At 35.8% G+C, this 20772-nt stretch overlaps 1 protein-coding gene across 8 annotated transcripts in view; it reads right to left on the bottom strand.

The window, feature by feature from the left end:
- Window positions 1-2792: 2792 nt before the first annotated feature.
- The window catches only part of CENPE (centromere protein E), an 87158-nt gene continuing 69178 nt past the window's right edge, over window positions 2793-20772 (bottom strand). For all 8 annotated transcript variants that reach the window (XM_050791892.1, XM_050791895.1, XM_050791894.1 and 5 more), the window contains 7 exons: window positions 18914-19132; window positions 16190-16375; window positions 12350-12462; window positions 10915-11012; window positions 7763-7946; window positions 5746-6032; window positions 2793-3298 (listed from right to left, as the gene is read on the bottom strand). In XM_050791892.1, the coding sequence (XP_050647849.1) occupies window positions 3204-3298; window positions 5746-6032; window positions 7763-7946; window positions 10915-11012; window positions 12350-12462; window positions 16190-16375; window positions 18914-19132 (1182 nt within the window). In that variant the 3' untranslated portion in view covers window positions 2793-3203. The remainder of the gene's footprint in view (window positions 3299-5745; window positions 6033-7762; window positions 7947-10914; window positions 11013-12349; window positions 12463-16189; window positions 16376-18913; window positions 19133-20772) is intronic.

Below are 20772 nucleotides of genomic sequence, written 5' to 3'. Positions count from 1 at the left end.
TTTTCACTGAATGCGTATTGTTCTCACACCATCCTAAAGTTGAAACATCGCAAGTTGAACCATGATAAGTTGGGGACCATCTGTATATATTCTATTGGTTCTGTCTCTCTGGAAAATCCTAAGACAGATTTTGGTACCAGGAGAGGTTCTAGAGGAACAAAATTTTAAGGATGAGTTTCCTGAGTTGGTTTTGGGGTTCCTGGAATTGGCTCTCTAGTCTGATTAGAACTGAAAATGCTAAAGGCTCTACTTTTTATTTTTGAGATGGGGTCCCACTCTTGAACAGGTTGGAGTGCAGTGGCACCATCACAGCTGACTGCAGCCTTGAATACCTGGGCTCAGGCCATCCTCCTGCCTCAGCCCTCCAAATTATTATTTTTTTGGTAGAGATGAGGTCTCACTATGTTGCCCAGGCTGGTCTCAAACTCCTGGTCTCAAGTGCTCCTCCTGCCTCAGTTTCCCAAAGTGTTGGGATTACAGATATGAGTCACTGTGCTCAGTCTGGCTCTTTCAATAGTACAGAGAGCACTGACTGTCCAAGAAATGAACTGTTCATAGAGATATGCAAAATATCTGCATTGGATACTCCTTATCAACCACTTGTTAGAGGTGAGGCACTTAAGTGACTCTGTATATATACCTTTTTTTTTTTTCCGAAACAGAGTCTTGCTCTGTCGCCCAAGCTGGAGTGCAGTGGCATGATCTTGGCTCACTGCAACCTCTGCCTCCTGGGTTCAAGCGATTCGTCTGCCTCAGCCTCTCGAGTAGCTAGGATTACAGGCATGCACCACCATGCCTGGCTAATTTTTGTTATCTTAGTAGAGATGGGGTTTCACCATGTTGGCCAGGCTGGTCTCGAACTGTCGACCTCATGATCCGCCCGCCTTGGCCTCCCTATGTGCTGGAATTACAGGCATGAACCACTGTGCCCGGCCCTGTAATACTTTCAAATATTTATGGAAAACTAAGAAATATACCAATGTTGGTTGGCTGCTCCTAATGTTGTTGGGCAAAGTTATTAAAAAAAAAAAAAAAAAAAAGAATGACTTCAGGGATTCAAATTCCTGGCTCAAGCTCCACATAAGTAACCTAAGAACTTCTAGGTGTGCCCTGAAAGAGGATCTTCTCTCCTGTAGACATGAGGCTAAAATTGCTGAAAATCAAACACCAGTCTTCATTTGATTGATGCAATTGCAAAAGGTGAACTCTGCCTCAGTGTGTCTACTGGTAAAATGAGCCACAGTGACTGGGAGAGTGAGATTCTGTAAGTTGGGATGGGGACGTGTGGGAAGACCCTGTAGCCAGGAACACTGAGCTCCATTTTTCTTCCTTTTCCTTTTCTTTTTTTCAGTTTCACGCTGCCGGCCAGGCTGGAGTACAAAGGCACTCCTGCATTGCCTGAGGAAATAATAATGGCCTCCCCTGAGGCAGCTGCCAAGCAAGACAATGCTGATTCTCCTCTGACCTACCCCCACCAGCCCTCTATGCTCCTAGACCTGACTAGACTCAAGTCCCAGCAGATCCCTAATGTGAGGTACAAAGTGTGGCCCATGAGGAGCTGCGTCACAATCAAAAGAACCACTTGAGTTTTCTAACTTATACAAGCCAAAAAATCTGAGAAAAATGTGTGGGAATAGATATTAAGGGTGTGGGATAATGGTGGCAGCAAAAGGGACACGGTTTATTTGAAGAAATAATGGTCACAAACTTCCCAAATTTGAGGAATAAAACGGACACCCAAATTCAAAAGTTAAAAATATTCTACTAGGCTGGCTACCTGACAACTAGTAGATTTTTAATGACTTTAATGTAGTTTTATCATTCAGGTGAACTTAACCACTACTTTGGGTTACTTTTGTTCGATGGAGAAGCAGACATAAAGAATCAAACCTACAGGTGTGTTAGTGTTTTGTTTGGATAAGGGTGGGAAGCAGAAGACAGACTCTTAAGGTACAGGTCTAGGGGAAAAGATTTTAGGAAGGGATAGTTTCCCCTTAGTCCTAGTTAATTCCTTTGGTGGTATGTTAAGATATGGGAAAAAATGCACTCCACAGACTTTAAAATACTAGATATGATGCAATCAATAATCTCTCCCTTTGACTGAATCTTACCAAAGAGCCGAGAATGCCTTGAAATCACTTTACCTCTGTTCTATAACCTAATGCAACTTGTTTTAAGTGTTTTTTCAAAGTCATATGGTATAAAAGTAATATCAAATATCCTCTAAAGCCATAGTTCTTAGATTTTTACAGGATCACGGGCCCCTCTAAGAATCTGATAAAACAGAGTATAAACCCTAGTATCCCCTCCCCCAAAATAAATCCACACAAAAAAGTTGACAAAAAATTTCAAAAGTTTTACAGATTACAAGAAGCCCATCCATATATGCTTCATCTATCTGTGGGGACTCCAGGTTTAGAAAACTTTACTTTGATAAAAACTCTGGTACTGTTTCCTTATGTCTACAATGAAGAGGTAGAATAAATGATCTATAGGTTCCTCCAGGCTGGGAGTGAGGGGCAATGAAAAACAAAATCTAATAATAAACCAACCAATTTAGAGAGTTTGTATAGGGATTGGGATAGGTAGGTTACCAGGAATGTGAGAAGGAACTTCTGTGGTTATTACAGCAAAAGGAATGTTAGAACTGGAAAGTTAAGAGGACATAGCCTCCGCTATCCTTTAAGAATTTAAACCCAGAAAGCTTGTGTGTATTTTCATAGCAAAATATTGAGTCAACAAGAGAGACTACCTCACCAAGAAACCATTAACATTGCATAGAAAAGTGGTGATTCAGAACTACTAAACATTAATTGAATGTGTAAGGTATTAAAAATGTTTACAATTTTGTTAATAAAATGTTTTATATTAATGTATGTGTTATGCTTTGGAATATGCTAAGTCATGTAGGTAACTTTACATTCCTTTCAATAACTTTATTCTTTACAAACTATACAAATAAATAAAACAATTCAACTTTTAAAAGTATTACCATATGCAAGAAGAAGAAGGTATTGCTATCACCATTCTAAATTACCACAATGCATTCATTTCCTGTTCCCTTATATTTCAACTCTAGTGGCAAAGTAAAGCCTGAATTGAAATTAAGCTGCACTACGACATCATTACCAGGGACAGACACATAAACAAAGTCATTTCCAAACAAAGAATGCTGGACCTCCAGAGAAGTGACGAAGAGGAGTCTACTGAGTTTTGCACTCAGGCACATCTTTTCCTGAGGAGGCGTGCCAAGGACCTGGCTGAGAATCCACGCTCTCTGCTCCTGCATTTTGTACCTCTGAGAAAGAAAATGGAAACATTCATCCTATTACAAAAATACACAAGAACCAAGCACAGCTGGAAGTGGAAAGGATGTTAAGACAGGAGAGATGTGAACAATGAAAAAGGGCAACATGGTTCATCATGTTTGGTCATGAAGACGGTGTATTTCACCTTAGAGTTGGAGAATTTGACTCCCCATTTTGTCCTAAAATGAACTATTAGACAAACCATAGTTAAACTGAGAGATAATAAAGTTTTATTTGGAATTCTTCAATTTGAAATTCAAAGTGAATCAAACATGGACTGATTGAGTTTTCTTTCATCCTGTTTCTCAAAATAAATGGTGTGCTAAACAAATAGTATTTTAGAGAATATTTAGTCATCTTTGGAAAGCTTTCTGTGAGCCTTTAAAAAGGACTTTAGCTGCATCTATTTGCTTATAAACAATATTTATTTTATAATTATTATATTTATAAAAGTAAATCTAGTATAACTGGTCTTAGCAATTACCTTAGTTTGTTAAGGTAATTTAGATTACCTTTTATAATTAAAAGTAAAAACTCACATTTACTTTTTAAAAGACTGGTATTAATTCAAGCTGGGACTATCTCATTTAATTCTGAATTGGTCAGTTTTTGATTTATGTATTCTTCTAGGCTACTCTTTTATTTATCTAAAAACAGTACCAGAGAGATCCATACATTTAAAAAGGACTCAAACATTTTTATTTGCAGTTTGATGAATTCACATTATGCATACACCTCTGGCACCAGCAGACAAAACCAAAAGGTGATTACAGCTGGGTGCGGTAGCATGCACCTGGAGTCCTTGATGCTTAGGATTGCTTGAACCTAGGAGTTCAAGGACAGCCTGGGCAACATAGCGAGACAGTTCCATGCAAGTGTTAGCTAGCTAATAGAAGTCCTTAAATGTTTGTTAAATACTATTTCATGAAGAGAATATTTCAAACTTTTCTTATTCCAAATGTTTCTGTGCCTACCTATCTCCCTAAGAACACTTTTAGACTGTCAACTTGATCTAATTTTGATATAGTTGATGAGAATGGATGGATTTTTTCTTAATCACAAAGTAGAGGTTTATAAACTCTGGCAAATATTGCTAAAGGTTTTAAATGATTTGGCAACTGCCTTTCTTAGTGTACAATTTTGTTGCTTTAGATTTCTACAGTTGCATAACAGGGTGCCTCTGGTAGGGTAGGCAGATACACTGTCGCAAAGGGCTGTGCACAATAGATGCTATGTGGTGAGAAAGACTACAAGAAATGCCATGTTACAGTTTCTCCTCCAAGTCCCCCCACTTCTGTGGACAACCTCCATGCAGAGCTGGGGGTGATCCTTGATACCTCCCCACTCCTTTGTTCAATCAGGTGCCTGGTGTTGCTGATTTTACTCCAAAATCTCTCCTGTCGGTCTACTTCTCTCCATCTCTACTCCAAGTCCACACTACCATCATGTCTTATTTAGACAACTGTCAAACTCCTGCTCCTACTATTTGCTGGTCACCTTAGAGACGAGGTGATGTTTTCAAAATGTGTGACTCACATTCTCCTGCCATTGCTTAAGATCTTTCAAAGTCTTCCTCTACACAATAAATGAAAAAATTCCTTTATATAATTTATAAAAGTCCAGCATTTCTGGCTCTTAATTCTCTCTTTGGCCTCACTGACTTCACCCACACAAGCTTGTACTCACCGTGCTCTGACCACACCACATTTCTTTCAACTCTTTCCCTGGTCATGTTCCCACCTACCCTAACGCTGTTGCTGTTCCATCTGCCTGAGATGCTTTTCCCTCTGCTCTTTTGTTAAGATAACTCATGTTACCCTTTTAGATCTGATCTCAGTTTCCTTCCTCAATATTCCTCAAATACTTATTATATTCCTCATAGTCTTTTGTAGTTGCACTGCTTGAATTTCATTTTTTTTTTTTTAACCACTTGATTACTGTCTATATCTTCCATCAGAACTAAGCTCTATGAAGGGAGGGACCACGTCTGGTTTTGCTTATCAATGTGCCATCAGGATCTAATCCTTAACACATAGAAAGGGCTCAAAACAATTTTGCTGATTGAATAAATGAATAAGTAAATGATTCATCTATTATCTGGCTTGGGTAAAGTAAATGTAATGCTATTGGATATTCTGGTCCATTGAATTGATAAGACTTTTCAGTAAAAGTTGCTTTTTAGGGTAGTATCTTCATGTCCTTGAGAAAGTTGCTTGCCTCTCTTTGGACAAAACTAAGGGCTTAAAGGGTAGACTGAAGACTTCACTTGGGATAAAAGTGAATTGCACTTCATTGCTATGCCTTGGAGAAACCAACTTTCTTACACAGAGTCAGCAAATGAAGCCTGACATTGTAGCTTACTTGACTAAATCACTAATCGACTAATAAGTTTCAACTGTTACCTTCTGATTTTAAAGTAACCAGTATATTTACTTACCTGGACAAAGACCTAAATTTGAGTTATCAAAATAGCGAACTGGATGAGGTGATGGTAAAGACTTTGATCGGCTATCAAAAAACCAAGATTTTGGTGATTCCTTTGGCGTAGGATCATGTAAATTCCGTTCCTTGCATTGAGAGGGTGTAATTTGTTTCTTTTTAGAAGCTGTTCCAGTCACTTTAGGAGACTTCGGAGAATTCTCACAAGTTACTTGTTTGTAAGCCTCTCTTTTAAGTGTTCTTTCCTTCCAAGTTTTGACCTCATTGGAAAGATGCTGATTATTGCTTAAATGTGGGGGAAAAAAAGAGACACTGTAAGACTTCTTGATTCTTAAGATGTATTCACATTTATATTTAAAAATTAAATTGTGATGAAATATATATAACATCAAATATACCATTTTATCACATTTACATTTTAATTTCAACCTCATGCTTCCTGTTTTGACTATTTCCAAAGTTCAGAAAACAAAATGGATCTATATCAATTGAATAATGTAGTAAGTTTCCATGATCATGGAGTCTTGAAAAGAAAGCTCTAAGTACAATATTAGGTTTTCAAATAAATCAATGATATAATCCAGAGTGGCTTATCTATTGATGCTTTGCCACAATAACCTGATAAATTAGTCTCCTGGATAGATGAATCTTTGATGTACCTTTCTTACTGTAAAAGAAAGATTACACTGTGCTTTTCTAGTTACAGTGCTGCTGCTTACAGAAGATGCCACCAGCATTTATCCAGTTCCTCCAGAGACAAACCTGGGAAACAATCCTAGAGACCTCACTCTCTTTCATTTTAACAGTCATCCAAGTCTCTTGATACAATCTCATCCTATCTATCAAATTCACTTCCTTGTTTTTATCCCTATTGGAGCCAAGCTAGTCCATGCTAAAATTATGTTTTGCCTGAATTACCATAAACACATTCTAAGATTGGGTCCCTCCATAATGCTCTAGCAGCCAAAGATGCTATAAGATCTCATCAGGCCACTAGCTTAAAACCCTCCAGTGCAGGTAATCCTGCCATTACATTTAGGATACCACTCCACATTCTTCAAAATGAACTATAAGGGCCCATGTAATCTGAATCCATTTACCTCTGGCACCTTGTCTTGCACTTTATTCTGTCTCATTCTCTACACCCTGGCCACACTGGATGTCTTTCAGTTCCACCAATTAGTTGTTATTCTTCACTCAAAGACCATGAACATGTTGTCCCCTGGCCTAGAAAACTTACCCTTCTTCTCTCATCTAGCCTAATTCCTATTCATTTTTCATATGTATTCTGATATAGGCATACCTTGGAGATATTGCAGGTTTGGTTACAGATCACTGTAATAAAGCAAACTGCAGAAATCTTTTGGGTTCCCAGCGTATATAGTAGAAAGATTAGTGCAATAAAACGAGGTATGCCTGTTTGTTGGCTTCTTGATCAACCAACCCTCTACCCCTAACACCTAGATAATATTGGATTTCTCTTTCATAATATAACCCTTTTATAATCTCCTTTTTGTTTTTGTTTCTTTTTTAATAGCTTTCATGGCAAAGAGTCATTCGTAAAATTATTTAACCCTTTTTTTTCCTACTATATCATAGTAGAGTGCTTGAGGAAAAGATTCTAATCTTCCACTGTGCTAGAAGCCAAATAATTTGTTAGATCTGTTTATAAAGTAAAAAGCCTACAATAATGGATGTAAGGAGTTCCTAAGTAAAGCCTCACTGGCTTGGGTATATGGACTTGTGGTGTATTTCAGCTGCCCCCTCAAAGGTCTTTGTTTCTTCCCTGTTTCTTGGCTTGGTTAGGAATTGTCAGTTGATAGACAGCAAACACTGGAATAGTATACCCATATTCTCATTTTTTAAAAAAGACACTTATTACATGAGCTCTAAAAATTACTGTCCCCATAATGACTGAAGTGTTACCACCTGCAAAAAATATGTGCATATACCATGTCCCTACATATATGTAATAGCCATAAGCATAATATCTGTATCATGTAAGCAGATCTTACCTTAACAAGTCATTCTTTTGCTTTATTAGCTGTTCATTTTGCTGCTTTAACTTAGAAATTTCCTTTTCTAGCCTTATATGTTCACTTTTCAAAATAAGAGCTTTTGTGTTTTGTACAATGCCGCTGCCACCTCCACAAGTTAAGGGTTTATTTGAAGGCTGAGAATCAGTATGTTCTGATATCACTGTGGGAGGAAAATACACAAATAGGTGATAATTTTAATTGTCTCCAAAGTTCAAAATAAAGGAAATACTATTAAGTACAATAAGCCATTATAGAGACCAAAACACCTCAAGTCTTGTTTCCCTGGAAGTCACCCTTGACTTCAGCCTTCTACTATACTCCCTCTGTTTATTTGACCAACCATCAATTCTATGCCTCTAGAATCCTCCTCCACCAATTTCACTAACATATCCCGATCACCAAGATCTTTCACCTGGACTGCAGCAATAGCAATCCTCTCCACTTACAGCTGTCCTTTGTTGATCTATATTTTCCCCTGGAGGGCTTGTTACAACACAGTGCATGTATGGCGGGGAGGTGAGGTAGGGTGAGAGGGCCACCCCGTCATTCAGTGCATTGTATATATTCAATACATACTATTAACTAAATATATGTTAGGATAATATTGAAGCACATATTAAATATTCTACACTATGTGTGTAAAGAGACTGTTTTGTAAATTGTAGGCAAAGTTGCATAAAAATGTGAGATAGTTATGAAGTGGATTAATCCATTAGGTCACTGGGAATTCACAAAAGAGGGATAGTGTGTGTGTGTGTGTAGGGCAATTCTTGATATCTATTTTATTTTGAATTCATCTACACTATGTACCTGAAAGTCATCTACAAATCAAGAATAATTATCCTCAACCTTCTGAAACAAAGAATCCTCACTTCTGTTTTTAGCTCTTTAAGTTTCTTGGTAGGTGCTGTGGTTATCCTGTAACAGACACTAGGGAAGTTTAAGCTACAATAGGTACTAGACAACACCTTAACACCTTTAGCACCATTTTTTGTTTTTTTTGAAATGATACAATAATACAAGCAAAACAAGCAGATATCTTGTTTTGCTTAGTATTTGAAATTTTCAATGAGCTTTTACCCACAACTTTTGGTTTGATCTTTATGTATGTGTGTGTGTGCGTGCATGCATATAAATAAGTGTATATGTATATATGCTTTTTAAAAAAAGACACTTATTACATGAGCTCTAAAAATTACTTTCCCCATAATGACTGAAGTGTTACCACCTGCCAAAAATATGTGCATATACCATGTCCATATATATGTGTGCGTTTAACTATATATGTGTGCGTGTGCGTATATATATGTATATACACTTATATATATCCTGTAACATGTAATATATGGAATTCTATATATTCTTTATGTATTATATACAAGTAATATATATTGCACATTGAAAATTCCAAATACTAAGCAAAACAAGATATCTGCTTGTATTATATACACTTATATATAAGTATATACACTTATATATACATGTGCATGCACAAATATGTATACTTATATATGTATATATGTATATACTTATATATACTTATACATACATATACTTACATATACATGTAGTTATACTATACTTATAAGTATACTTATGTATAAGTATATATACATATATACATATATACACTTATAAGTATACATACACATACATACATATATACACTTATATATACACATACATATATACACTTATAAGTACATATACACATATAAGTACATATACACATATGTATATAAGTGTATATAAAAGTGTATAAGTGTGTATAAAAGTGCATATATAAGTGTATATGCACTTACAGGTATATAGAAGTGTGTATATATACTTAAGGATATGTAAGTATATATATGCTTGTAAGTATATATAGGTGTATATATAAGTATATATGTATATATGTGTGTATATATACTTATGAGTATATATTAGTGTGCATATATATAAGTATATATTAGAAAATCCTTCACAGCAGTTCTGTTTATTCTGTTTATTCTCCTGTAAAAAAGTATATATAAGGAGGCATTAGGAGATATACCTAATGTAAATGACGAGTTAATGGGTGCAGCACACCAACATGGCACACGTATACATATGAAACCTGCACATTGTGCCCATGTACCCTAGAACATAAAGTATAATAACAAAAAAAGAAAGTGAAAAGACAACCACAGAAATGAGATAAAATATTGTCACATCATATATCTTGTATGTGACCTCCATCCAAAATACATAAAGAATTCTTACTAAATAATAAAAAGACAACCAAATAAAAAAAGTATATGAGTATACTCACATATACATTTAAGTATATATATACTCACATATACATATAAGTATATATACTCACACATACATATAAGTACATAGTATATATACTCACATATACTTGTAAATATATACTATAAGTATATATATAAGCATATATATATACGCCTATAAGTTAGATGATCAGGTGCTAACCCCACGATTTCACATAGCCATTGAGATCTGCACCTGACTTAGTTCAGTACTTGTTCTACTGCACAGCTATCTCAAGTACTGTTAAAGCATTCTTTCTTTTCAAACGGGACTGACAGAATATGAAAAAAGGTAGTTTGAGGAATGCATATATATTGAGAAATTTGACCAACAGATCTAAAAAGCGTATCTCAGATAAATTTCAAAGACCTTTGCAAGTAAATATTAACTTGGTATTTTTAGTTTCAAGAACAAACAGAATAGTATTTATTTTTACTGCACACCAATTATAACTTATGAAATGTATACACTTAAAATCTATGAAGACGTGTTTCATTTTATTGGGAAGCATAATTCTACACTGATACAGTATAAGTCATTCCTTTATTGCCTGAAGGTATCTTCACTAATAGGCAAAGATTTGACAATACAAAAGTACAGTTAATATTTTTCAAGAATCTATAATGGATAAGCATCTAAGATTACAACAAACTAAGATGTCACAAGATATTTGGAAACACGGTTCCAATAAATTCATTTAAAAATACATTGGTGGTCAACTTCTGTTTATTCTCGACTGTCACATACTACATAATATTAGTCTTCAAAGTCTGTTGTGTGTTGAGAAGTAAAATTTAAAAGATCTGAAAATATCTGCATTTTCTACTTACTTGAGGTATCTTGGGCCTGTTGACTTCTTCTGAGATTTTCTCTCAATAGCCGTATGACTTCCTTTTGATATTCTACAGTGGCTTTTGTAGCACTGATTCTAACAAAAACAATAAAAAGATGTAAAAAGTTCAGCAACTAATTTTTTACAGGAGAATAAACAGAGCTGCTGTGAAGGATTTTCTAATACATCACATTGACGTAATGCCCGTAAGTGGCAGTAGATAAGCCCTCATGATACCTCTCTGGTGCCATGTGCCTTATGGCATTAATGCCATCAAATTAGAAGCATTCTGCTCGGGTGCAGGGACAGTCTGGTTTTCTTATACTGAGAAACCCCAGTTCTTTTGAAGCTTCTGGAGGCCTAATTCATTGGATATTGAACAAAATTAAAACTACCTAATTATTTTTTACCATGGGGTCCTAGAAATATCTTGAAGGTATAAGGAGCATGAAAGAGAAAGTGCAGCTTTATTGCTGTATGGTCAGGAAAGCAAACCCTGACTGCAGCTCTGGTCTAAGATGCTACAAAGGTCAAATTCTGATCACTGTTCTCTGATAGAAAGAGGTATTTTATGAGAGTTGCTAGTTTAGGCATTAATCAGCAACGATAAATTATGACTTTCTGCCTTTCTTAATGACTATGAATGTATCTGTATCTGCTGACCCTATTCTTTTTTTTTTTTTTTTTTTTGAGATGAAGTCTCACTCTTGTTCCCCAGGCTGGAGTGCAATGGCATAATCTCAGCTCATTGCAACCTCTGCCTCCCGAGTTCAAGCGATTCTCCTGCCTCAGCCTGCCGAGTAGCTGCGGTTACAGGCACCTGCCACCATGCCCGACTAATTTTTGTATTTTTAATAGAGACAGGGTTTCACCATGTTGGCCAGGCTGGTCTCAAACTCCTGACCTCAGGTGATCTGCCTGCCTTGGCCTCCCAAAGTACTGGGACTACAGGCGTGAGCCACTGCACCCGGCCCTGCTGACCCTATTCTACAAGTAAAATTGTTTTTATAATTGAGAATCTAATAGATTTATGTTTCACTAAAACCAATAGGCTGCTTAGAGAGCATGAAAATTCCGAGTTACTTCCTGGGCAAAATAAGAGATCATTAAATATTTATTCAAGATCCTTAGGAAGAATGAAAAGTGTTACAAGACAGGAAGCATCTTAACAAATCCTCTAATATAAAACTTTCTTTACTGATTATGAATGCGAGGACCAGAGAGAATAAACAGTATAAGGTGATGCATTAGTAAGTGAGAACGTATTTCATGTTTTTTTTTGAGTCTTAAAATCTATGGATGTTTATACTTTTTAAAGAAGAGCAGTAACAATGTTTTCATAAATTTTATTTTAAAAATTTAACTAATGAAAAGTATATGTAGTTTAGGAAGAAAAGCTATTAAAATAACATTAAATTAAGACAAATACGTACTCCTTTTCAAATTCTTTGGCATTTTTCATTTTCTCTAGGTCTATTTTCACAAGCTTCGTTTTGAGATCTTCAATTTCTTCTTTATACGGCTTAGCTCCTAAAGCAACTTTGTCCTATTTTTTTTTTTTAGAGAAAATAAAAATAATTATTAGAGGAGCTTCAATTTCTCCAATTTTAAAGAATGGTTAGCTGTCTTTGCTCTAATTAAGGACATTTTAAAATAGCAAACAATTCCAAATATATGAAAAAGCATCAATTTTAACTGAATAACTAGATATTGATATGAAGTCTATTTGAAGCTAATAAGCAATTAGAAACACGATTTTCGCAATTAGAAACATGATTTTTGGCCGGGCGCGGTGGCTCAAGCCTGTAATCCCAGCACTTTGGGAGGCCGAGATGGGCGGATCATGAGGTCAGGAGATCGAGACCATCCTGGCTAACACGGTGAAACCCCGTCTCTACTAAAAAATACAAAAAACTAGCCGGGCGAGGTGCCAGGCGCCTGTAGTCCCAGCTACTCCGGAGGCTGAGGCAGGAAAATGGCGTAAACCCGGGAGGCGGAGCTTGCAGTGAGCTGCGATCCGGCCACTGCACTCCAGCCTGGGCGACAGAGCAAGACTCCGTCTCAAAAAAAAAAAAAAAAAGAAACATGATTTTTATTTCTTAAAATAAATATATTTTTTTCAATTGAAAATACCTACAAAATGAAAAAAGTTGGAAATAATGAAAAGGCCACTGGAAAAAGGTAAATCAGAAAACGAAACAGTGATGTAAACATCAAACTAGAACTAAATTCAGGCCACAAAACAGAGCATTACTAGTTATATTTTGTACTGAAACATAGTTCCATCCAGTGATACAAAACACTATATTTGACAGCAGCAGTTTTAGTTTCCAGAAAAATGGAATGGAAAACACTGGGAGTTCCTACATACCCAGTGTCCCCTATTCCTTTTTCCCCATATTAACCTCATGTATTAGTATGGCACATGTTATAAGTGATGAATATTGATACATTATTAAGATCTATAATTTCCATGACAGTTTATTTGTATTGTTCATTCGGTGGGTTTTGACAAATGTAAAATGGCACATGTCCATCATTACAGTATCATACAGAATAGTTTCACTGTCCTAAAAAACCCTGTGCTCTGCCTATTCATCCCTCTCTTCTGCATTATCCCTGGTAACTTTATTTTTTTTTTACTGTCTCTTAGTTTTGCCTTTCTAAAAATGTCATATACTTGAAATCATACAGTATGTAGCCTTTTCAGATTGGCTTCTTCCACTAAGCAATGTGTACTAAAGGTCCTATCATTCCTTTCTTTTTTTTTTTTTTTAAGACAAAGTTTTGCTCTTGTCGTCTGGGCTGGGGTGCAGTGGTGCGATCTTGGCTCACTGCAACCTTCGCCTCCTGGGTTCAAGCGATTCTCCTGCCTCAGCCCCCTGAGTAGGTGGGATTACAGGCACTCACCACCATGCCTGGCTACTTTTTTTGTATTTTTAGTAGAGACAGGGTTTGCCATGTCGGGGAGGCTGGTCTTGAAATCCTGATCTCAGGTGATCTGCCTGCCTTGGCCTCCCAAAGTGCTGGGATTACAGGCGTGAGTCACTGCACCCGGCCCTCTCATTTAATTGCTGAAAACTATTCCATTGTATGAATGTACCAGTTTATCCATTTACCCACTGAAAGACAGCTTGGGTGTGTCTAAGTCTTAGCAATTATGAACACAGCTGCTATTAACATACACATGCGGCCTTTTGTGTGTACATACATTCTCAGCTCATCTGAGTAAATACCAAGGAATACAACTGCTCAATCATACAAGTATGCTTAGTTTTGTAAGAAACTGCCAAACCATCTTCCACAGTGGCTGTAGCATTTTGCATGTCCACCAGCAATTAGTAAGAATTCCTTCTGCTCCATACACCAGCATTTGGTGTTCTCGGTGTTTTGGATTTTGGCTATTCTGGTAGGTTTGTAATTGTCTATTATTTTAATCTGTGATTCTCTAATGACATATGATATGAAGCATCTTTTCATATGGTTATTTGTCATCTGGGTCTTTTGCCAATTAAAAGATTGACTGGTTGTTTCTTATAGTTGGTTTTAAGAGTTCTTTGTCTATTTTGTATAACATTCCTTCACCAGATTCATCTTTTGTATATAGTTTCTGCCAGTCTGTGGCTTCTCTTTATTCTCTGGACAGCGTCTTTTGCAAAGCAGAAGTTTGTCTCAATAAAATCCAACTTACCAGTTTTTTTCTTTATGGATTGTACTTCTTGTATTATATCTAAAAAAATTGCCAAACCCAAGGTCACTTAGAACTGCTATGTCATCTTGAGTTTTCTAGTTTCGCATTTTACATTTATGTCTATGATCTATTTTGAGTTAATTTTTGTGAAAAGTATAAGTTGTCTTTTTTTTTTTGCTTGCGGATGGATATTTAGTTATCTAGCATCATTAGTTGATCAGACTATCCTTTTCCCATTGAGAAGCCTTTGTTTCCATCTCTCCCAGAATAGAAATGAGAGTTCTGAAAACAGCTTACAGGGTCTTTATGATCTGGTCCTCGGCTACTTCTCACCTTACTTTCTACCTCTATCCTCTTGCTCATTCTGCTCTGGATGTACTACCTTGCTTGTTGTTTTCAGTTTGCTATTTCCTTTGCCTGGAACATTTCTCCCTGGCCACACAGTTTGCCCTATCACTTCCTTCAGATCATCTTACTGGTGTGACATTCCTCAACTCCCCTATATACAATCATCTCTCTTCCCACACATGTCCACCTTCACCCAGAACCATGTACCCCCTTGTCTGGCTTAATTTTTTTCCATTTCACTTTTCACCACTTGAGATATAATATACTTCTTAATATATATAACATATATAACAATATACCTTCTATATTTTACATTTTAAGTTAATATTCTGTCTCCTTCAACTAGAATGTAAGTTCTTTGCTGGCATGGGCTTTGTTTTTTCACTGGCCTCTAGAACAGTGAGTGACACATAGCTGGTGCTCAGCAAATATTTGTGGAATGAATAAAAATTGTGATCAATTATTTGTAATATTAAAAAATTACAACATTCTAAAACTTTATAGTTGAATTTTTTAGTTTCCAGCTATAACAATAATTGTCAAAAAAAATTAATTTTTCCTTTTGCCTCTCTACTCATGTCTCACTGAATAGACCAGAATTTTTAGAACAATGTTAAATATGAATAAAGCAGGCATTCTTGACGTGTTCCTAATTTTAACTGGAGTGAAAAGACACTGGAGCAGAACAGCAAATTTAAATATGCCAATTCGGATCAGACTCGAGTAGAAGAAATGTGAGAAGTGGCTGGAACTAAAACAAAAGGGAGTAGTGATTAATGAGTGTGTGATTTGTCTAATGACATTCAAGTTGAAAAACGTTTAAATTATGGTTTTTCCCCCCAAAACAGGTCAGATTCAGCCCATGGGACATCAGGTGGGACTCAGTAACAGGGGCAGTAAGTAGAAAGAAAAGAATTTAAAAATATACTTATCTAACAGTATTATATATTTTGATATACATTTTTTTTGAAAAATGAAAAAAATATACACTTTAAACTGTAAACATGTATGTCTTTTAAAAATTATTTTTCCAACATAATAAAAATAACATTTTACATGACAATACGCTCCTACATTTCACTTATAAGTTAAGTTGCTTCTGCATGAGTATTGAACTTCAGACACACATAGGTAGTAGGAAGTTGTCGTGAGATGGAAGAACAGAGCACCAAGAGATTTGCTGAATTCAATATGCTAAACAAACAAACAATTTTTATTTTTATGTTTAAGTTACCTGAAGTACTTGAATTGTCTCTTTTGTTGTTTCCAGGCATTTATTTGATTCATTAACTTTGGCTTGAAGTTTTGCTATCATGTCATTAGTCACCTCAAGTTCTTTCTGCATCTTTATAATCTCGCTTTCCTTATGCATAGCACTTTCTTTAGCTTCATGTAGTGAATTTTCCAGTTCTCGAATTTTCTATTAGAAAAAGCACACATTCATAAGCTCTATCATCAAGACAGAATCACAGTATACAAATTTGAGACAGAGATGATCATATTTAGGTATTGTTAACTTTTCACAGATTATATTAACAAAGAGAGGCCAAACATCATTCAATCTATAGACATGTTATTTCCCTCATTTAGATGATGATTTTTGGATTGAAAATGTCAAAGGTTTATATTATAATCTGTCTGCAAATTCTTAAAACATGCAGTTAAAAACAGCACAGTGGTTATGTGATTTATTAGTCAGCATAGTGCTAAGCATATTAAACAGGCACTCATATTTTAAATGAACACTACTTAAACAAACGACATTTGTTAATTGACTCTCTAAAGTAATATATATAACTTATCTTTCCCTTTACTTTTATTAATTTTTATTTATTTATTTTTTTTGGAGATGGAGTTTTGCTCCGTTGCCCAGGCTGGAATGCAGTGGCACAATCTCGGCTCTCTGCACTCCACCTCCTGGATTCCAGTGATTGTCCTGCCTCAGCCTTCCGAGTAGCTGGGACTACAGGTGTGTGCCACTACGCCTGGCTAATTTTTGTACTTTTAGTAGAGATGGGGTTTCACCACGTTGGCCAGGCCAGTATTGAATTCCTGACCTCAGGTGATCTGCCTGCCTTGGCCTCCCAAAGTGCTGGGATTACAGGCATGAACCACCATGCCCACCCTTATTAATCTTAAATAGAAAAACACAAATATGTAGAAAAAAATTCAAAGACATATAATGCAGAGTAAGCCTCCCCTTCTCAGACCCCAAGTTGACCCTGAAGCAATCACTACTAAACTTTTTCAAGTGTATTCTTCCAGAAATTTTCTATCTATAACCAAATATACATGAATATAGTTTCTAAAAATAGTATACACACAATATACTAAATATAGTTCTGCTTTATTTTAAAACTTGAGAACATATTTTTTCCAGATCTTTCCATTATCAACACATAGATCGCTCCTATTTTTTGTCTTCATGGACATATAGAATCTCTTTTCATAGAGGTATCACATTATTCACACATACACACCACACTTTTTTTTTTTTTTTGGGCAAAATGTCTGGATTTTTGGGGGCCCATTTAGAATTCATTTTTGTTTAATGAGTGAGACAGGAATCCAGTCTTATTTTTTTCCAGTTGGCTATCCTGTTGTATCAAAATCATGCATTCAGCAAACCATCTTTTCTTTCTTTTCTGTTTTTTTTTTTTGAGAGTGTCTCACTCTGTTGCCTAGGCTGGTGTGCAGTGGCATGATCATGGCTCACTGCAGTTTCGATCTCCCAGGCTCAAGTAATCCTCCCAGCTAAGCCTCCCAAGTAGCTGAGACTACAGGTGGACGCCACTGCACCTGGATAACATATTTAAAAAACACTTTTTTTTTTTGTAGAGACAGGGCCTTACTATGTTGTCCAAGCTCATCTTAAACTCCTAGGCTCAAGTAATCCTCCAACCTTGGCCTCCCAAAGTACTGGGATTACAGACTCACACACCTGGCCAAGTAAACCATCCTTTTTTCCACTGAATTGAATGTTACTGTTATCATACACCTGTACTACATTCTGATACTTAATTGGGTATATTTCTGAACTCTCTATTCTGTTCCACTGCTCTACTTGTCCATTCTTGCACCAAACTTGCCTAATGATAGTAGCATATATTTTATTATCTGCTAGACTATTTTCTTGGGTCATTGAAGATTGACCAACTTTCCTTTTGTTTCTTTAAATTATTATTTTGGTAGATGGATTTCATCTTTCCTCTATTTTATCTGTACCAGCTGACTGAGGTCTGTAATGCCCTACAAATCAAAACACTGTATACTAGTGATCTAGTTTTCATTAAGCTGGTGGTTGATGTTTTATCGTAAGTTTTTGGTGAAACATGATAAATTTTAATTTACCATTGGGATCCCTACAAAATCGTTTTGTGTGCTAACACAATATAACATTTTGCAATGTTGTTAGACTCCTGAGTAAGGGTAGTTAATAAGGTAATTTGATTATTCAAATAATGTACTGGTTCTTAGATACAAGTTAATCTGCATAACAATCTTGTTATATTTTTAACCTCATATTTTTATTGTGATTACAACATGAAGCAATATTAAATATGCTGGTGATAATAAGAGAAAAGTTAAATTGCTATTTCTCTCCAAGCGAATATTTGTTCTGCATACGGACATAGATCACAGTTCAATAGAAAGTCACATGATTTGGAAAACTTTCATGGTAATTGTACCTTAAGCGGTAGTAACTTAAACTATATTTTATGAATTTAATAATCAAATGAAGTTACAATTTATGTTTTATAATAGTATCTTACATAATGTCTAGCTTTATAATTAGTTTAGTTAAATGATAGCCAGAGTAGAACTACTAGTAAAAATCAAGCCCATTACTTACAAAAATAAATGTATTCATGTTCGGTAATAAGTAAATACTATAATTTTGCTCTAAACTCTGTGGCGAAGCTGCAAAGTGAAGAAAATTTTATAAGAAATTATATACCTCTGTGGTTAACTGTGTAGCTCTTGATGTAACATGAGGATTCTTATTGTCTTGTGTGGTAGGATTAACCTGGGCACCAGATGCCAAGGAGGTCTTTAATGTTTGGTAGTTTTTAAATAGTTTTTCATTTTTCTCTTTCAGTGATTTCAGGTCCTGTTCCCACTCTTTGGATATGGTAGCACTTCTTTCCTCAAACTCTGTTGATTCATTCATTATGGCCTATTGAACAGTAAAATACCATTATAGCTCTAAAACGAGTTATAGTAGTCCCCACTTACCTGCGATTTTATTTTCCATGGTTTCAGTTACTCTCAGTCAAAAATGGTCTGAAAATATTAAATGGGAAATTCCAGAAATAAACAATTCACAGGTTTTGAAATGCACACCATTCTGAGTAGCACAGTGAAATTTTGAGTCATCCTGCTCAGTCCTGCCTGGGATGTAAATCATCCTCTTGTCCAGCATACACTACTTGTTCACTTGATAGTCGCCCTGATTATCTGATTGCTGCTGTATTGCAGTACTTGTGTCCAAGTAACCCTTATTTTAATTAATAATGGCCCCAAAGCACAAGAGTAGTAATGCTGGGAATTTAGACATGCCACAGTGAAGCTGTCAAGTGCTTCTTTTAAGTGAAAAGGTAAAAGTTCTCAACTTAATAAGAAAAAACCATCATATGTTGAGGTTGCTAAGATCTATGGTTAGAATGAATCTTTTATCTGTGATATTTATGCTATTTTTGCTGTAGCACTTCAACCTGCAACAGTGTGTGATAAGTGCTTAGTTAAGCTAGAAAAGGCATTAAATTTATGGTGGAAGACAAGAACAGAAATGTGTTCTAGTTGATGACAGTGTGATGACCAGCAAGCATTGAGCATCTATGAAGACTTCACCAAGGGATCCCCTGAAAAAAGTGACATCAAGCCCTTTACTGCAAGTAAGAATTATTCATGGATTCAGGAATACAGAAGGTCAATAGCAGTCTAAGACTAAATCAAAATGTCTAGGTCATTCATATTTCTTCATCTTATCAGGTAGGCACTTATCATCTCACATCGTAAGAAACGAGAGTGCAGTAAAATAACATATTTTGAGAGTCCACATTCATATAACTTTTACTATAGTATATTGTTCAAAATTCTATTTTATTAGCTGTTGTTATTAATCTCTTACCATGTCTAATTTATAAATTAAACTTTATCATAGGTATGTACGTATAGAAAAAAACAGAATACATAGGGTTTGGTACCACCCATGGCATCCACTCGGGGGTGGGGGGGTCTTGATATACATATTTTTAAAAAACTTTAAAAAACCCTAGAATTCTAGGACAGTGTATAGGCTGAGGTTTATTATTTAGAACATTCTAAAACAGTACTTTAAAAGAATGTGAATATTCTTTGTAGTTTGCATCAGTTTCTGAAATTTCAGATGTTGGATGTGGATGATGACAATAAAATAATGACTAGAGAGGATTCATATTGATCTGCAAGATGATAATCTCACTTTATTAGATTGTACTAACATATGAAAAGAACATGAAGAATTATGCAGGTTAAAATCATTATATATGCTATGGCTGATAATGAAACATTAACCAATATCTAACAGCACAGCATAGCTAGAAACTTAACAATTATCTATTTTTCTGCTTCATTACAAATCTCAATGTTAGCCGGGCATGGTGGCTCATGCCTGTAATCCCAGCACTTTGGGAGGCCAACACAGGTGGATCACAAGATCAGGAGTTCGAGACCAACCTGGCCAATACGGTGAAACCCCGTCTCTACTAAAAACACAAAAATTAGCCAGGCCTGGTGGCGGGCGCCTGTAGTCCCAGCTACTTCGGAGGCTGAGGC

This window comes from Macaca thibetana, chromosome 5 (assembly GCF_024542745.1).
Source record: "Macaca thibetana thibetana isolate TM-01 chromosome 5, ASM2454274v1, whole genome shotgun sequence".
NCBI classification, from domain to species: Eukaryota; Metazoa; Chordata; class Mammalia; order Primates; family Cercopithecidae; genus Macaca; species Macaca thibetana.
The sequence above is the reverse complement of the archived record's forward strand: the minus strand, read 5'-3'. Positions and strand labels throughout refer to the sequence as shown.